At 48.9% G+C, this 12733-nt stretch overlaps 1 protein-coding gene across 1 annotated transcript in view; it reads left to right on the forward strand.

The window, feature by feature from the left end:
* LOC147732751 (roundabout homolog 2-like) overlaps positions 1-12733 on the forward strand; it is a 1033034-nt gene that overhangs the window by 316981 nt on the left and 703320 nt on the right. The window contains exon 5 of the mRNA XM_086957318.1: positions 4787-4925. Within this exon, the coding sequence (XP_086813444.1) occupies positions 4787-4925 (139 nt within the window). The remainder of the gene's footprint in view (positions 1-4786; positions 4926-12733) is intronic.

Raw genomic sequence — 12733 nt, forward strand, 5'->3', positions numbered from 1 at the left:
TTACTTTTAATTCGGGGAATGACCGGATTGTTAATAGGATAATGTGCTTACAATTGATAAACACTTATAAAGTCTCAAAGACGAGACCTATTGGCTATGACAATGCTTGTTTATTTTTATCTCGCCTAAACCCATTGTAGGCCGATCTTCCCCTCTTTGTGCACGATCATTTACAAAGGCTATTTTGTGTTTCCTGTCTCCTTATCAAATCTAACCCTACATCATGTATACCTTTCCCCTATATGGTTTAATTACGCTGTCTTCCACTTGTCAAGTCAAGTCAAGTCAGAGAATTTGTATAGCGCACTACATACCCAGAGGGTTTCAAGGCGCTTAGAAAGGGGAGGAGGATTACTTGTCAAATATCCACGTTTTAAGTTGCTTTCTGAATGCAAGGTGGTTCTGGGTAAGGCGAAGGTAAGCGGGGAGTGAGTTCCATGTTTTAGCAGCCAGGTATGAGAAGGATCTGCCTCCCATGGTGGTCTTGTTGATGCGAGGTACAGTGGCGAGGGCTTGGCTGGAAGAACGTAGATGGCGGGAGGGGGTGTAGAAGGACAGTCGTGAGTTGAGGCATTCTGGTCCGATGTCGTGGAGTGATTTGTGTGCGTGGGTTAGCAGTCGGAAAGTGATCCTCTTATTGACGGGCAGCCAGTGGAGGTCTTTAAGGTGACCAGAGATGTGTTCATTGCGTGGGATGTCTAATATGATCCTGGCTGAGGCGTTTTGGATTCGTTGGAGTTTTTTCTGGAGTTTAGCGGTAGTGCCTGCGTAGAGGGTGTTTCCGTAGTCCAGTCGGCTTGTGACCAGAGCATGGGTGACTGTTTTCCTTGTTTCGGTGGGGATCCAGCGAAATGTTTTTCTGAGCATGCGAAGAATGTTGAAGCAGGAAGAGGATACAGCGCTGACTTGTCTGTTCATTGAGAGTGAAGAATCCAGGATGACGCCTAGGTTCCGTGCGTGGTCTGTCGGGATGGGTGCTTTTCCGAGGGCTTCCGGCCACCAGGAGTCGTCCCATGCAGAGGGGGATGTACCTAAGATGAGGACTTCAGTTTTGTCTGAGTTCAGTTTCAGACGGCTTTGTTTCATCCATTCGGCAACTTCTTTCATTCCTTCGTGTAGGTTAGTTTTGGCGGTGCTGGGGTCATTGGTGAGAGAAAGGATTAGTTGAGTGTCATCAGCGTAAGAGATGATGTTGAGGTTGTGTTGGCGGGCGATGGCCGCGAGGGGGCTCATGTATACGTTGAAGAGGGTGGGGCTGAGTGAGGATCCTTGTGGTACGCCACAGATGACTTCAGTGGCCTCGGACTTGAATGGTGGGAGGCGGACTCTCTGGGTTCTTCCGGTGAGGAACGAGGTGATCCATTCAAGTGCTTTTCCTTGGATTCCGATGTTATTGAGGCGTTGTAAAAGGGTGCTGTGGCAGACTGTGTCGAATGCTGCAGAGAGGTCGAGTAGGATGAGGGCGACTGTGTCTCCATTGTCCAGTAGAGTTCGAATGTCGTCTGTTGCTGCGATGAGGGCGGTCTCAGTGCTGTGTTTTGCTCGGAAGCCAGATTGTGAGGAGTCGAGGGATTTGTTGGCTTCGAGGAAGGCGGCGAGCTGGTTGTTGACAGCTTTCTCGATGACTTGGGCCGGGAATGGAAGGAGCGAGATGGGGCGGTAATTTTTGAGTTCGGTGGGGTCCGCTGTGGGTTTTTTCAGAAGGGCGGTGAGTTCAGCGTGTTTCCAGTCTTCCGGGAAGGTGGCGGAGTTGAAGGAGCAGTTGATGACGTCTCGGAGGTGCGGTGCTATGACGGAGTCTGCTTTGTTGAAGATGTGGTGAGGACATGGGTCTGTGGGGGATCCTGAGTGGATGGAATTCATCAGGCGGATTGTGTCCTCAGTGGAGATTGGGTTCCAGTCGTTGAGGGTGTTCAAGGGGGGAGAGTGTTCAGCAGATGGTAGGGTGGGTTGGTTTCCGGGTTGGTTGTCGAAGCTGTTGTGGATGTCTGCAATCTTGTTGTGGAAGAATGAGGCTAGGGAGTCGCAGAGGGCTTGAGAGGGGGTGATGTCGTTGGAGTTGGCCGAGGGATTGGAAAATTCCTTGACGATGTTGAAAAGTTCCTTGCTGTTGTGGGCGTTGTTGTCAAGTCGATCCTTGAATGCTATTTTCTTGGCCTTTCGGATTAGTTGGTGGTGAGTGCGGGTGGCGTTTTTGAAGGCGTCCCTGGTGCTGGTGTTTGGGTCTTTTTTCCAGGCCTTTTCAAGGGAGCGGCAGAGTTTCTTGGACTTCTTAAGATCATCGTTGAACCATGAGGCCTTTTTGCTGCCAGGTTTGCTTTGGCGTTTTTTCAGTGGTGCCAAGGTGTCGGCGGTGTTGGATAACCATAGGGTGAGGTTGGCGGCGGCTTCGTTTGCGTTAGAAGAGTGGGCTGGGGTGTTTAGAAGGAGCGATGCAGAGATCTGGTCCGTGGTGATTTTGTTCCAGTTTCTTTGCAGAGTTGGTTGGAGGTGGTTGGTGGGTTTTGGTTTGTTGTAGGTGAAGTGAACGCAGCTGTGGTCAGTCCAGAGGAGATCTGTAGTGTGGCTGAAGGAGACATGATTGCTGGAGGTGAAGATGGGGTCGAGTGTGTGACCTGCGATGTGGGTGGGGGAAGTGACTAGTTGTTTAAGTCCGAGGTTGGCGAGGTTGTCTAAGAGGGTGGCGGTGTTGCGGTCGTTGATCTTTTCAAGGTGAAAGTTTAGGTCTCCCAGAAGGATGTAGTCTTTGGAGGGGAGCGCGTGTGGGGTGATGAAGTCCGTGATGTCTTCACTGAATTTTGCGCGGGTCCTGGTGGTCTGTAGAGGAGGGTGCCTCTGAGTGTGGTCTTGGGGTCGATGTGGATCTGGAAGTGAAGGTGTTCGGAGTTAGCGAGGTTGGTGTCAGAGCTGGTTGAGATGCGGATTGATTTCTTATGGACGATAGCGATTCCTCCTCCTGTGTGGTCGGTGCGGTCCTTGCGTGTGATCTTATAGTCTTCAGGGATGGCAATGGTGATGTCTGGGGCGGAGGAAGCGTTCATCCATGTTTCTGTTAGGAAGGCGACGTCTGGAGAGATGGTGTCTAGTAGATTCCATAGGTCAATGGCGTGTCTGTGGACCGATCGGGTGTTGAGAAGGATGCATTGTAGGTGGTTGGGGTCGGGAATCTGTGTTGTGGTCGTAGCGGAGATGTTGTCGGTGCCGATGAATTTGCAGGAGTAGCAAGAGAAAGGTCCATGGGTGTGTCCAGGGGCGGCTTGGACGCAGTTGGGGGCGCGACCGGGGTTAAGGGCTAGGAGGGTGGCGGCATCGTAGGTAATGCGGGGGGGCTGGGAGGGACGGTGGCCAGGGGGCCTGGCGCTGGGCGCGGTCCAGGCGCGGACGGGCGTAGACGGGCTTACCTTTGGCGCACCTTCGGCGCGGATTGGGCGCGGACGCTGCGCGTGAACGCTGCGCGCGGGAGGAGCTGTCATATATGGATAGTGGAGGGGGAGGGGCGAGGGCGTCTCAGCTGGGAGGCGGGTCGGGCACACGAGGAGGACAACAAATAAACAAAATGGAGGCGGGGGGAGGAGCAGAGCGGAGCGCTATTGGCAAACGCGCAGACAATGTAAATAAACAGCCAAATTGAATATCTAGAGCGCTAATTAGGCAAAGCGCTAGCCAAGGCACACAGCAGGCGAAAACAATTGCAGGTATGAAAGAGATCCTTCAGCAGAGCAGCGCTACGATACCAGGTTGCAGCCAGGAGCACAGGGAGCGACCACTCTATCCGTGAGGAGGAGCGAGTCACAGCGTGTACAGCAGAGCAGCGCTGTATTAAGTTAGTGGGAGGGCGTCTCAGCTGGAAGGAGGGTTTGCTGTACCAGGTTATCAGCTTGTTATGTCTTCAAACATTTTTTCCATCCTTCAACTTGTGACTCCTTCATGTGTCTTTGTATCCAGTCCAGCTTTCTCCTTCTTGTACTGTTGCATCATGTCACCACTGACTTTGTCTTGCATCAGCCTATGTTTAGTCCTCAACTTCCAGCCAGTCAGTGTCTCTTTTGTCCAACCACTTCAAGAATCCCTAGTTTGAAACGCTATTTTTTGATATTCACTCAGGGTCTTATGTGTATGACCCTGGAGTATGAAAAGTGGTCCGCAAAGGCTTCTCCGACGCTGATCCAAAGGGGAGGGCGATGAGGTTATGGAATCATCAGTGGAACTTTGTATCTGGGCTTCCACTGCTAAAAACGGCCTGTGAAAACCGGTAACGAGACGAGATTACAATAGCTGGTTAAATTTTAGTGAAAGAATGAAACAATGTTTTGAAATAAGGGATTAGATTCTTGTGATTAAAGTTAGGTGGTACGACGGGAAACAGAAGATGGTAAAAACAGACATTTGTATTATATGAACTGTTTCATGTTTGAAGTCACAGAGGAAATCTGTGAATCAGGTCAAATTCATTGGTCAAATTAATGCCTATCTTAGAGAACACTATCCAGATGCACAAAAGCGCCATCAAGTTAAATTCATCACTTACTTTCTTGGTGCTGAAGGGGCACGTGTACTGAGGTGCCTGCAGACCGCGGGAATGCTGGAATAAGTGTGCCTGGAATAACAGCAAATCCTCGCGTCATGGCAGTAGAAACATCAGAAGACCTTCTGCTGGTTCAGCATGACACACTCAGTGCAATTCAGAATTTTAACTCCCAGTGATATCTGAGGATAATATATTTTAATGTTGGGAATGGGCGTGCACCTGTAATCCTCACCCGTGTTCTTGTCCTCTTGTTTGCAGAGCGTCCTTCGTTTGTTAAAAGGCCAACTAATCAAGTGGTACTTGCGGAGGACACTGTCAATTTCCACTGCGAGGTAGCGGGGGACCCTCTGCCTACAGTTCGCTGGCAAAAGAACGATGAAGAATTGCCACAAGGGAGGTAAGGAACAGCAATTATTGTTGTTAGCAACATAAGTATAAAATCGCGTAGAAAGGAAAATAGATCATGACTTACAGATGGCTGCAAAGAATTAATTATAAAACAGCCAGGGTGTTTCCATGTTGCCGTATTTGGTGCACACATGGCTGGCATGGCATGCCTGGCAGACAGGGACCTTGCCACCAGTGCTTGCACACATGATAATTACATTCTAATAAAGTTGATTTATTATACGAAGTGCACTTTATAACCAGTAATGTATATCAGGGCTCTAGAAATCTAGTCAGATTTTATCAGGGCAAGTTATTTTTAGATCCTAGTCGCCTAGTCTGGGAAGAGACGAACTGATGGTCGCCAGTTTTTGATGGAAAACTGATCCAGTTGAATTTTTCCAGCTCTTTTAGTCCCAAGCTAAGACCATCGATCATGTGCACGGACTGAAATGGGAAAATATCTCCTCCACGATGTTTACCAAGAAGTTAGTAAACTACTGTAGCTTAGAGATACAGACTTGCCCCAATGAAGAGGCTCCTTGGTATATTATGTTGCTGGTGTATGAGAAGGTTTGACGCTATATCAATAAGGCCCTTTCGACTCAGCCTGGGTCTGGCCCATCACCTGCTGCTGGTTTGATAGCAGCTGTACCAGGGCACATAAGACACTTCCTGACCAATTATTTTTTTAACCACGTGATGGGAAGCAAGTTAGAGAGTGTAGGGTGGCTTACAAAGTAACTATCAATAATAGGAAGTCAGAACTTAAGAACAAGCTTTGGGAGGAGTTAACTTTGGCCAGCTCTTGAACCCCTTCGATGCTGGTGACGAGCTCAGCTCGTCATCACCCACGGGTGGCGTGTGCTGATGACGAGCTGAGCTCGTCATGTAACGCGGAAAAGTGAAAAAAGCCGCGTAGCGCAAAAATCGCTGCAGCAGCGATGCGGTTAAAAGATGGTACCCGGTTCTAGAAGGTTGTTTATTTATTTATTTATTTATTTTAAAAGTTTTATATAGCGCTGGCTAGACCCGGAGGTATCAGAGCGCTTTACATTAGCATCAGATCACAGTTGCAGGTTACATCGTTACAAAGGTTACATAGTTCTTAGAGCATGGCAACATAGTTACTTGTAAGGTTCAGATAAACAATAAGCACAAATACGTAAAGGGAAAAGAAGGTACGGTGAGAGATTCAGGGGGGTTGGAGTAGGGGAAATAGACAGATAATGAAGGTGGGAAAGAGGAAGGCAGGGGAGGGTGAGAGTCACAACAAGTGGAGAAGAGGGGAAAGGTGATGGGGACACAAACCGGTAGACGAGTCAAGGCAACGTCCAAAGTCCAGTAAGCTGTGATCCCAGGGGAAGTGAAATCCCTTTCCTATCTCTATTGCGAGAGGCTCCCTTTACGCAGTGGACTCTCTCAGAGAGGTCTCTGAGACTCCAAGGTCTACATACTGGATCCTTCCCCAAAAAGGGGAGAGGGAGTGCTTTGGCAAGGGGTGCCATACCATACCTCAAGTGGGAGTGGCTCCCTTGGCGCAGTGGACTCACTCAGCGGGTTCGCTGAGATTCCAGAGTATAAATATTGGATCTTTCCCCAACAAGGGGAGAAGGAGTGCTTTGTCAAAGGGCACAAAGGACAGGGGGTAGGCAGAGTAGAAGGCAAGGGGAGAGATTCAGGGGAGAGAGGATAGGACCTAGGGAAGACACAATAAGGAGAGACGAAAAGAAGTCTGCCTAAAGACCGACTGGTTAGGTGACGACCAAGGAGGGAGTCCAAGGCCCATCTCCCCTATAGCTAAACCAAGTAGCTCCATTGGGCATCAGACAAAATAGTTCAGTCTCAAAACATTTAGAGAGGAGGGAGGAGAGACATAAATAGAGGGAGGATGCGGTAGGAGACAATAGGAGAGACGACAGGAAGTGCAACAATGTGGTTCAACAATATACTAGAAGAGAATCAACAAGTAAACATTAAGTAAGACAATCAGCAATACAATTAGGGGAGGAGTGAAAGGCGAGAGAAAGTAGTGGGGGGTAGGGGACGAGAGGGAGTGAGGATAAGGGAAGAGACAACCATAGAGAGGAAAGGAAGTCTGTCTAAGGTTCACAGAAAAACAGGGTGGGGAACAAAGGGCAAGGGCATATGAGGGCTGAGGACAAAGGACAGAAGCTGGAAAGAGTAGGAGCAGAGAGGGGGGAAGGTTGCACGAGGTGCATAAGGTTTGAACAGAGGCACATATCTCCTGCCTGGGGGCTGTATTGTTGGGACCATGTTTAGATAGAGAAAGGTCCTGGGTGGGGGAAGGGAAATTGGGAGGAGGCGTATTGGGCAAAGAAAGAGAGGTAAGTCAGATAGTCACGTGAGCAGTCAAGGGAGGGCAGTGAGTTGAAGCTGTGGAGGGAGAGACGTGGAAAGGGAGGAGTAGAAGGACGCAGTGATTGGGAAAGGGTAAGGGGAGGATTCGTCAGAGGAGAAGAAAAAAGAGGGGAATGTGGTCCATCTTTTAAAAAGATGACGGGACTGATTTAACAGCTTAAAAACCAGCTCAGGTTTGAGAGAATTATTTTCTCCCTTATATCAGGAGGATTGCCCTGCTGATGAACTCATTCATGAATGTCAATAGAATGGGAAGAGATGAGAGATGCAATTGTATCCTTTTTTTTATATAATTTGTTTATTTGCATTTTTCACAAAAAGAAAAAATGACATACAAAAGCGAACACCGAAAAAGACAGTTGGTCCGCATCATGGTGTACCCGGTCTGTGATAGTATAAAAGTTACATAGCAAATAGCAAGACAGTGTCCAATGGCTAGGGCGTGTCCAACAGATAGCTCAAGATATGCAGCGACATCCACACTGACGGTGACCATACAGCAATTGCCAGAAACATGCAGCGGCTACCACACCCATAATGGTCCTATACTGCATAATTAACATCCAAATGCAGCACCCATTTACGTCCTTCAAAGTCTACAATGCTTGTGATGTCTGTGATAGTGTATCGTCGGGCTCCTGTGAGCACTGTAGGTATGACAACAAGGTTTGCCAGATGTCCACCGGTCTAGAAGCGGGCGGCTGCAATTGAGCATATGTTTTACTAGTGGCCTTACAGTATGTCATGCTGTGTAACCATGTCTGAAGTGTAGGGCTAGCTTTACCCGCCCACTTAATGGCCACCTCACGCTTGGCTAGCAAGAGCGCTATCGCAACAAAGCGACGCCTGGACTTATAGAGAGGTCATGGACATGCCCCAATAGGGCAAGGAGAGGAGATGGTGCTATGTCCAGTTCAACCATCTTAGACAACTCGCTGAAAATGGATGTCCAATAAACTTCCAGCTTGGGGCATGTCCACAACATGTGGGCGAAGTCCGCATGCGGAGCCCTACATTTCGGGCAGGTGTCAGATCGCACTGGGTCAATGCGGTGTAACTTACTGGGGGTGAGATATAGCCGCCTCAGAAACTTGAAGTACAACAATTTATGACGATGATTCGGGGATACCCTCCATGTTTGCTCACAGCAACGCCGTCATTGAAAATCAGTTAAGGGATATCCAAGGTCGCCCTCCCAGGCAGCTCTCACCGCCGTGCCTCTGCTCGGCAGCAACCCTATCGCCCCCCTATACTGTCTAGCAACCAGCTGATTCCCGTTCCCCCGCTAATTACTCCAGTTAGAAGAGGAAACTCAGTGGGCGCTAATGGGTAGCTCTCATTGTGAGCACAGAGCGCCTTCTGCACACGCACGAGCAAAAAGTGGTCTAAAACCGTGGCCTCCCAGAATCTAGGGTCCTCCGTGTGTGAGAATACATGCCTCCCTGGGAACAAGTCCCCAAAGGTATGTAAACTGAATTTAGCTAGTGTTCGTTTGACGAGCGCTTCCTGCAGGATAGGTATCCAGCTTTTACCAGCCAAGGGTAACACGTGAGAGTAAAGGGCACTCACACCAGTCACCTTCCCCACCTTGCGCCAAGCCCAGCTCGTGGTGGATAGCATTTGAATATCTTGCGGGTCCCGAGGGAACCCGCTTGGCAGCAGTGCGTGAAGCGGATCCGGAAGTGCCAGGTTTGCCTCGTGCCGATAGTATGGGATCCGGATATCCGTGTTATACCAGTGCCGAGCAAAACTGGCCTGGGCAACCAAATAGTAGATGTGCAAGTTCGGTACGCCAAATCCCCCTCTCTCATATGGTAGCACCAAGGTGTCCCAGCTAACCCGAGGCTGCTTCTGCTCGGCAGCAACCCTATCGCCCCCTGTACAGTCTAGCAACCAGGTGATTCCCGTCCCCCCGCTAATAACTCCAGTTAGAAGAGGAAACTCAGTGGGCGCTAATGGGTAGCTCTCATTGTGAGCACGGAGCGCCTTCTGCACACGCACGAGCAAAAAGTGGTCTAAAACTGTGGCCTCCCGTAATCTAGGGTCCTCCGTGCGCGAGAATACGTGCCTCCCAGGGAACAAGTCCCCAAAGGTATGTAAACTGAATTTAGCTAGTGTACGTTTGACGAGCGCTTCCTGCAGGATAGGTATCCAGCTGTTACCGGCCAAGGGTAACACGTGAGAGTAAAGGGCACTCACACCAGTCACCTTCGCCACCTTGCGCCAAGCCCATCTGGTGGTGGATAGCGTTTGAATATCTTACGGGTCCCGAGGGAATCTGCTTGGCAGCAGTGCGTGAAGCGGATCCGGAAGTGCCAGGTTTGCCTCGGGCCGATAGTATGGGATCCGGATATCCGTGTTATACCAGTGCCGAGCAAAACTGGCCTGGGCAACCAAATAGTAGATGTGCAAGTTCGGTACGCCAAATCCCCCTCTCTCATATGGTAGCACCAAGGTGTCCCAGCTAACCCGAGGCTGCTTCCCACCCCACACCAACCTCCCAAGCAAAGTGCGCAATCTGGAGAAAAAACTGTTATAAAGAGGGATTGGGATGTTTGTAAAAAAATACAAAAACTGTGGGAGCACCACCATCTTTATTATGGCTGTTTGGCCTGCCATGGACAGGGGGAGTCACAACCACCGCTCTATATTATTTTCGAGCCTGTCGACCGCTGGGCCATAGTTCAATTGCAAGACACGGTCCCGGTCCCGGTCCCTGTGAATATGGACACCCAGATATTTAACCGAATCATCACACCAAGACTATGGGTAATCCACGGTTCTAGCGCACACCACATCAGTCAACGGTAGCTCCTATGATTTACCCCAATTTATGTGTAAGCCTGACAGGGTGCCATATCTAGTAACCTCGCCAAGCAGCGGTTGCAAGTTTTCGTCAGGGCGCCGGACATACAATATTAGGTCGTCGGCATAGAGTGTGAGCAACAACGGTCCTGTCTTGAATTGTAAGCCACGGTGGCTGTGTTTACTCTGTAAATGGCACACAAGTGGATCTAGCACCAGTATAAATAGAAGGAGGAACAGGGGGCATCCCTGCCGCGTACCATAGGTAAGAGGGAATGCCCTAGTCCGTGTGCCATTAAGGCGGATGCGGGCCGTTGGCTGGGTGTACAGCAATCTAATCACCGCCAAAAACCGTTCAGCAATCCCCAGGGAGCGCATAGTGGTATATAGGAAAGACCATTCCAGAGAATCGAATGCCTTTTCAGCATCCAACAGCACCGCTGCAGCCGGTAGAGTCGGTTCAAACCTATTAGGAATGGTGAACAGTGTGCGTGTGTTCAGGGTTGTGGCTTTATGAGGAATAAAACCAGACTGTGCCAGGGAGATGTGTTGCTCAATAATCAATGCGAGCCTGATGACAATTGCCTTCGCAAAGATTTATTGTCGAAGTTCAATAGTGACAAGGGTCTGTATGAGGAGCATTTCAAATGGTCTTTACCAGGTTTGGGTATTAGGATAATGACAGCTTCCCTAAGAGTGGGCGGAAGTATCCCCTTATCCACTGCCTCCTGGAAAACGTCAATAAGTTGAGGGACCAACAGATCCTTATACTTTTTATAAAAACAGCCCGAAAACCCGTCCAGCCCAGGTGCTTTAGCGCCATCCAATGCATCAATGGCATCCAATATCTCTCCCTCCGTGAAGGGTGCAGCCTGGAACTCCTGATGCACCCTGCCCAGCCATGAGAGAGAAACCTCGTCTAGGTACTCCTGATAGAGCGCGCAGTTCACCCGGGTCACCAATTTCTTACACGCACTGGGCCCCGGCGTGCATTAGATTTCAATCAGTGATTCTCGTGAACCGGGTGAGATCCTAGCACGCTACTATGAGTAATCAATGGTTTCAGGATTACCTCTGCTTACCATGCACCTGACTTACCGCAGGCACAAACTTACGATGGACCTAGAGCTAAAAGGGAAAATAGTAGACAGGACCTTAAAACATTTCTTTGCGTCCATATATTTTATCCACTTTTCTGTAAAATGACCACAGACACCTGATGAAGTTTAACACTTTATGTAAAAATTCAAAAAGAAGATGCCAAGACAATAAGCGATATGCAGAACACTATGTCAAACATTAATATCAACACCAATAGGTAACTTTGCACGAAGAAAATCACGACCATTAAGATATATGGGAAAACTAGAGGTGGGGTTGGGCATAGAACTAATCACTGCAATTTTATACTAAGACAAGAGTTGTGGAGGGACCTAAAACATGTACTTATCCTTATCACTTAAGACTATTCTTACTAAATTCACTGCAAACCACTAAAGGAAAGGGAAAAATGGGAACATGCTATTATTTATGACAAAGCCAATGAGCTCCTAAAGGAGGGGGGGAGAGAAGGAACCCAACTAAATCAGACGCATATACTGGATGTTTCAACGGCAATAGAGCAATATCACAGGTAGAATGCTTTAATAGATTATACGTAAGAGAGAGAGAGAGAAAACAAGATACAGAGAATACGCAAACCCACAAGCAATATTTACCTAATTCAGATTTGAGACCAACCCTGGCCACGGGTCAGTTGGGAAGACGGGGACAAGGACCCTCAGAAAAGGCACACCAGAATGCGAACAGGTACAACCCACGGACAGATCAGGACAGGATACCCCTCAGGTTCGGGTCAAAGGACTGGGCCTCCCAGGGAAACGACCAACACCCAAAGCTCCGGACAGCAACGCCTGCGTTACCCCTTTCTGCAAGTAATCCGCCAGAAACCCCGATTGGATTTTCGAATCTCCCAGCAAAGTGCTTCACCAGCACTTAGGAATTTCCACCCCTTAGGAGCTTGTGGAAAGTATGGACAAAGTGCTCCGCAGCACTTTCAGATTGAACACCTATTGAGATCGTAGGGTCAGTGACAGGTCTGCTACTCGGACAAGTCGGACAATTTTCATAAGCCAAACTAGAGTAGTTATACCATTTTGGGGTCCCTCAGACCACCCACTAATGTTGCAAGTGACAGTTTCCCATATTTTGATTGGTCAGGAGAGGTGGTGCGATCATTACCACCTCCTAAAATTCAGCTTTCCCAGATTAATATTCAGGTTTGCATACCCGCCCCCCGGGTTCACGTTCCCATCCATAGAGTACAACAGAAAATATGAGCGCATAAGACGGTTGCAACAAAGTCTGTAAAACTCAAGGTGATTGTCCATATTGTGTGCTGGGTTCTCAGGCGCATTTTGCTTCAGGAGCCAGCTGGCTTGGTTCAGCTTCTGCGCAGTCGAGTTTCTCCCAGGTCACATGGCAAAACCCAGAGGCGCTTCAAATATGGTGTATCTTAAGAGCTCCCAGCCCCAAAAGCCGCGGTACATGAAAAGTAAGCGAAAACAAATTAATATCACATCCAGAATGATCACACTGTATACCATGAAAAAATCTTATCCAACCCTTACT

Source organism: Lissotriton vulgaris, chromosome 2_1 (genome assembly GCF_964263255.1).
Source record: "Lissotriton vulgaris chromosome 2_1, aLisVul1.2, whole genome shotgun sequence".
Lineage (NCBI taxonomy): Eukaryota > Metazoa > Chordata > Amphibia > Caudata > Salamandridae > Lissotriton > Lissotriton vulgaris.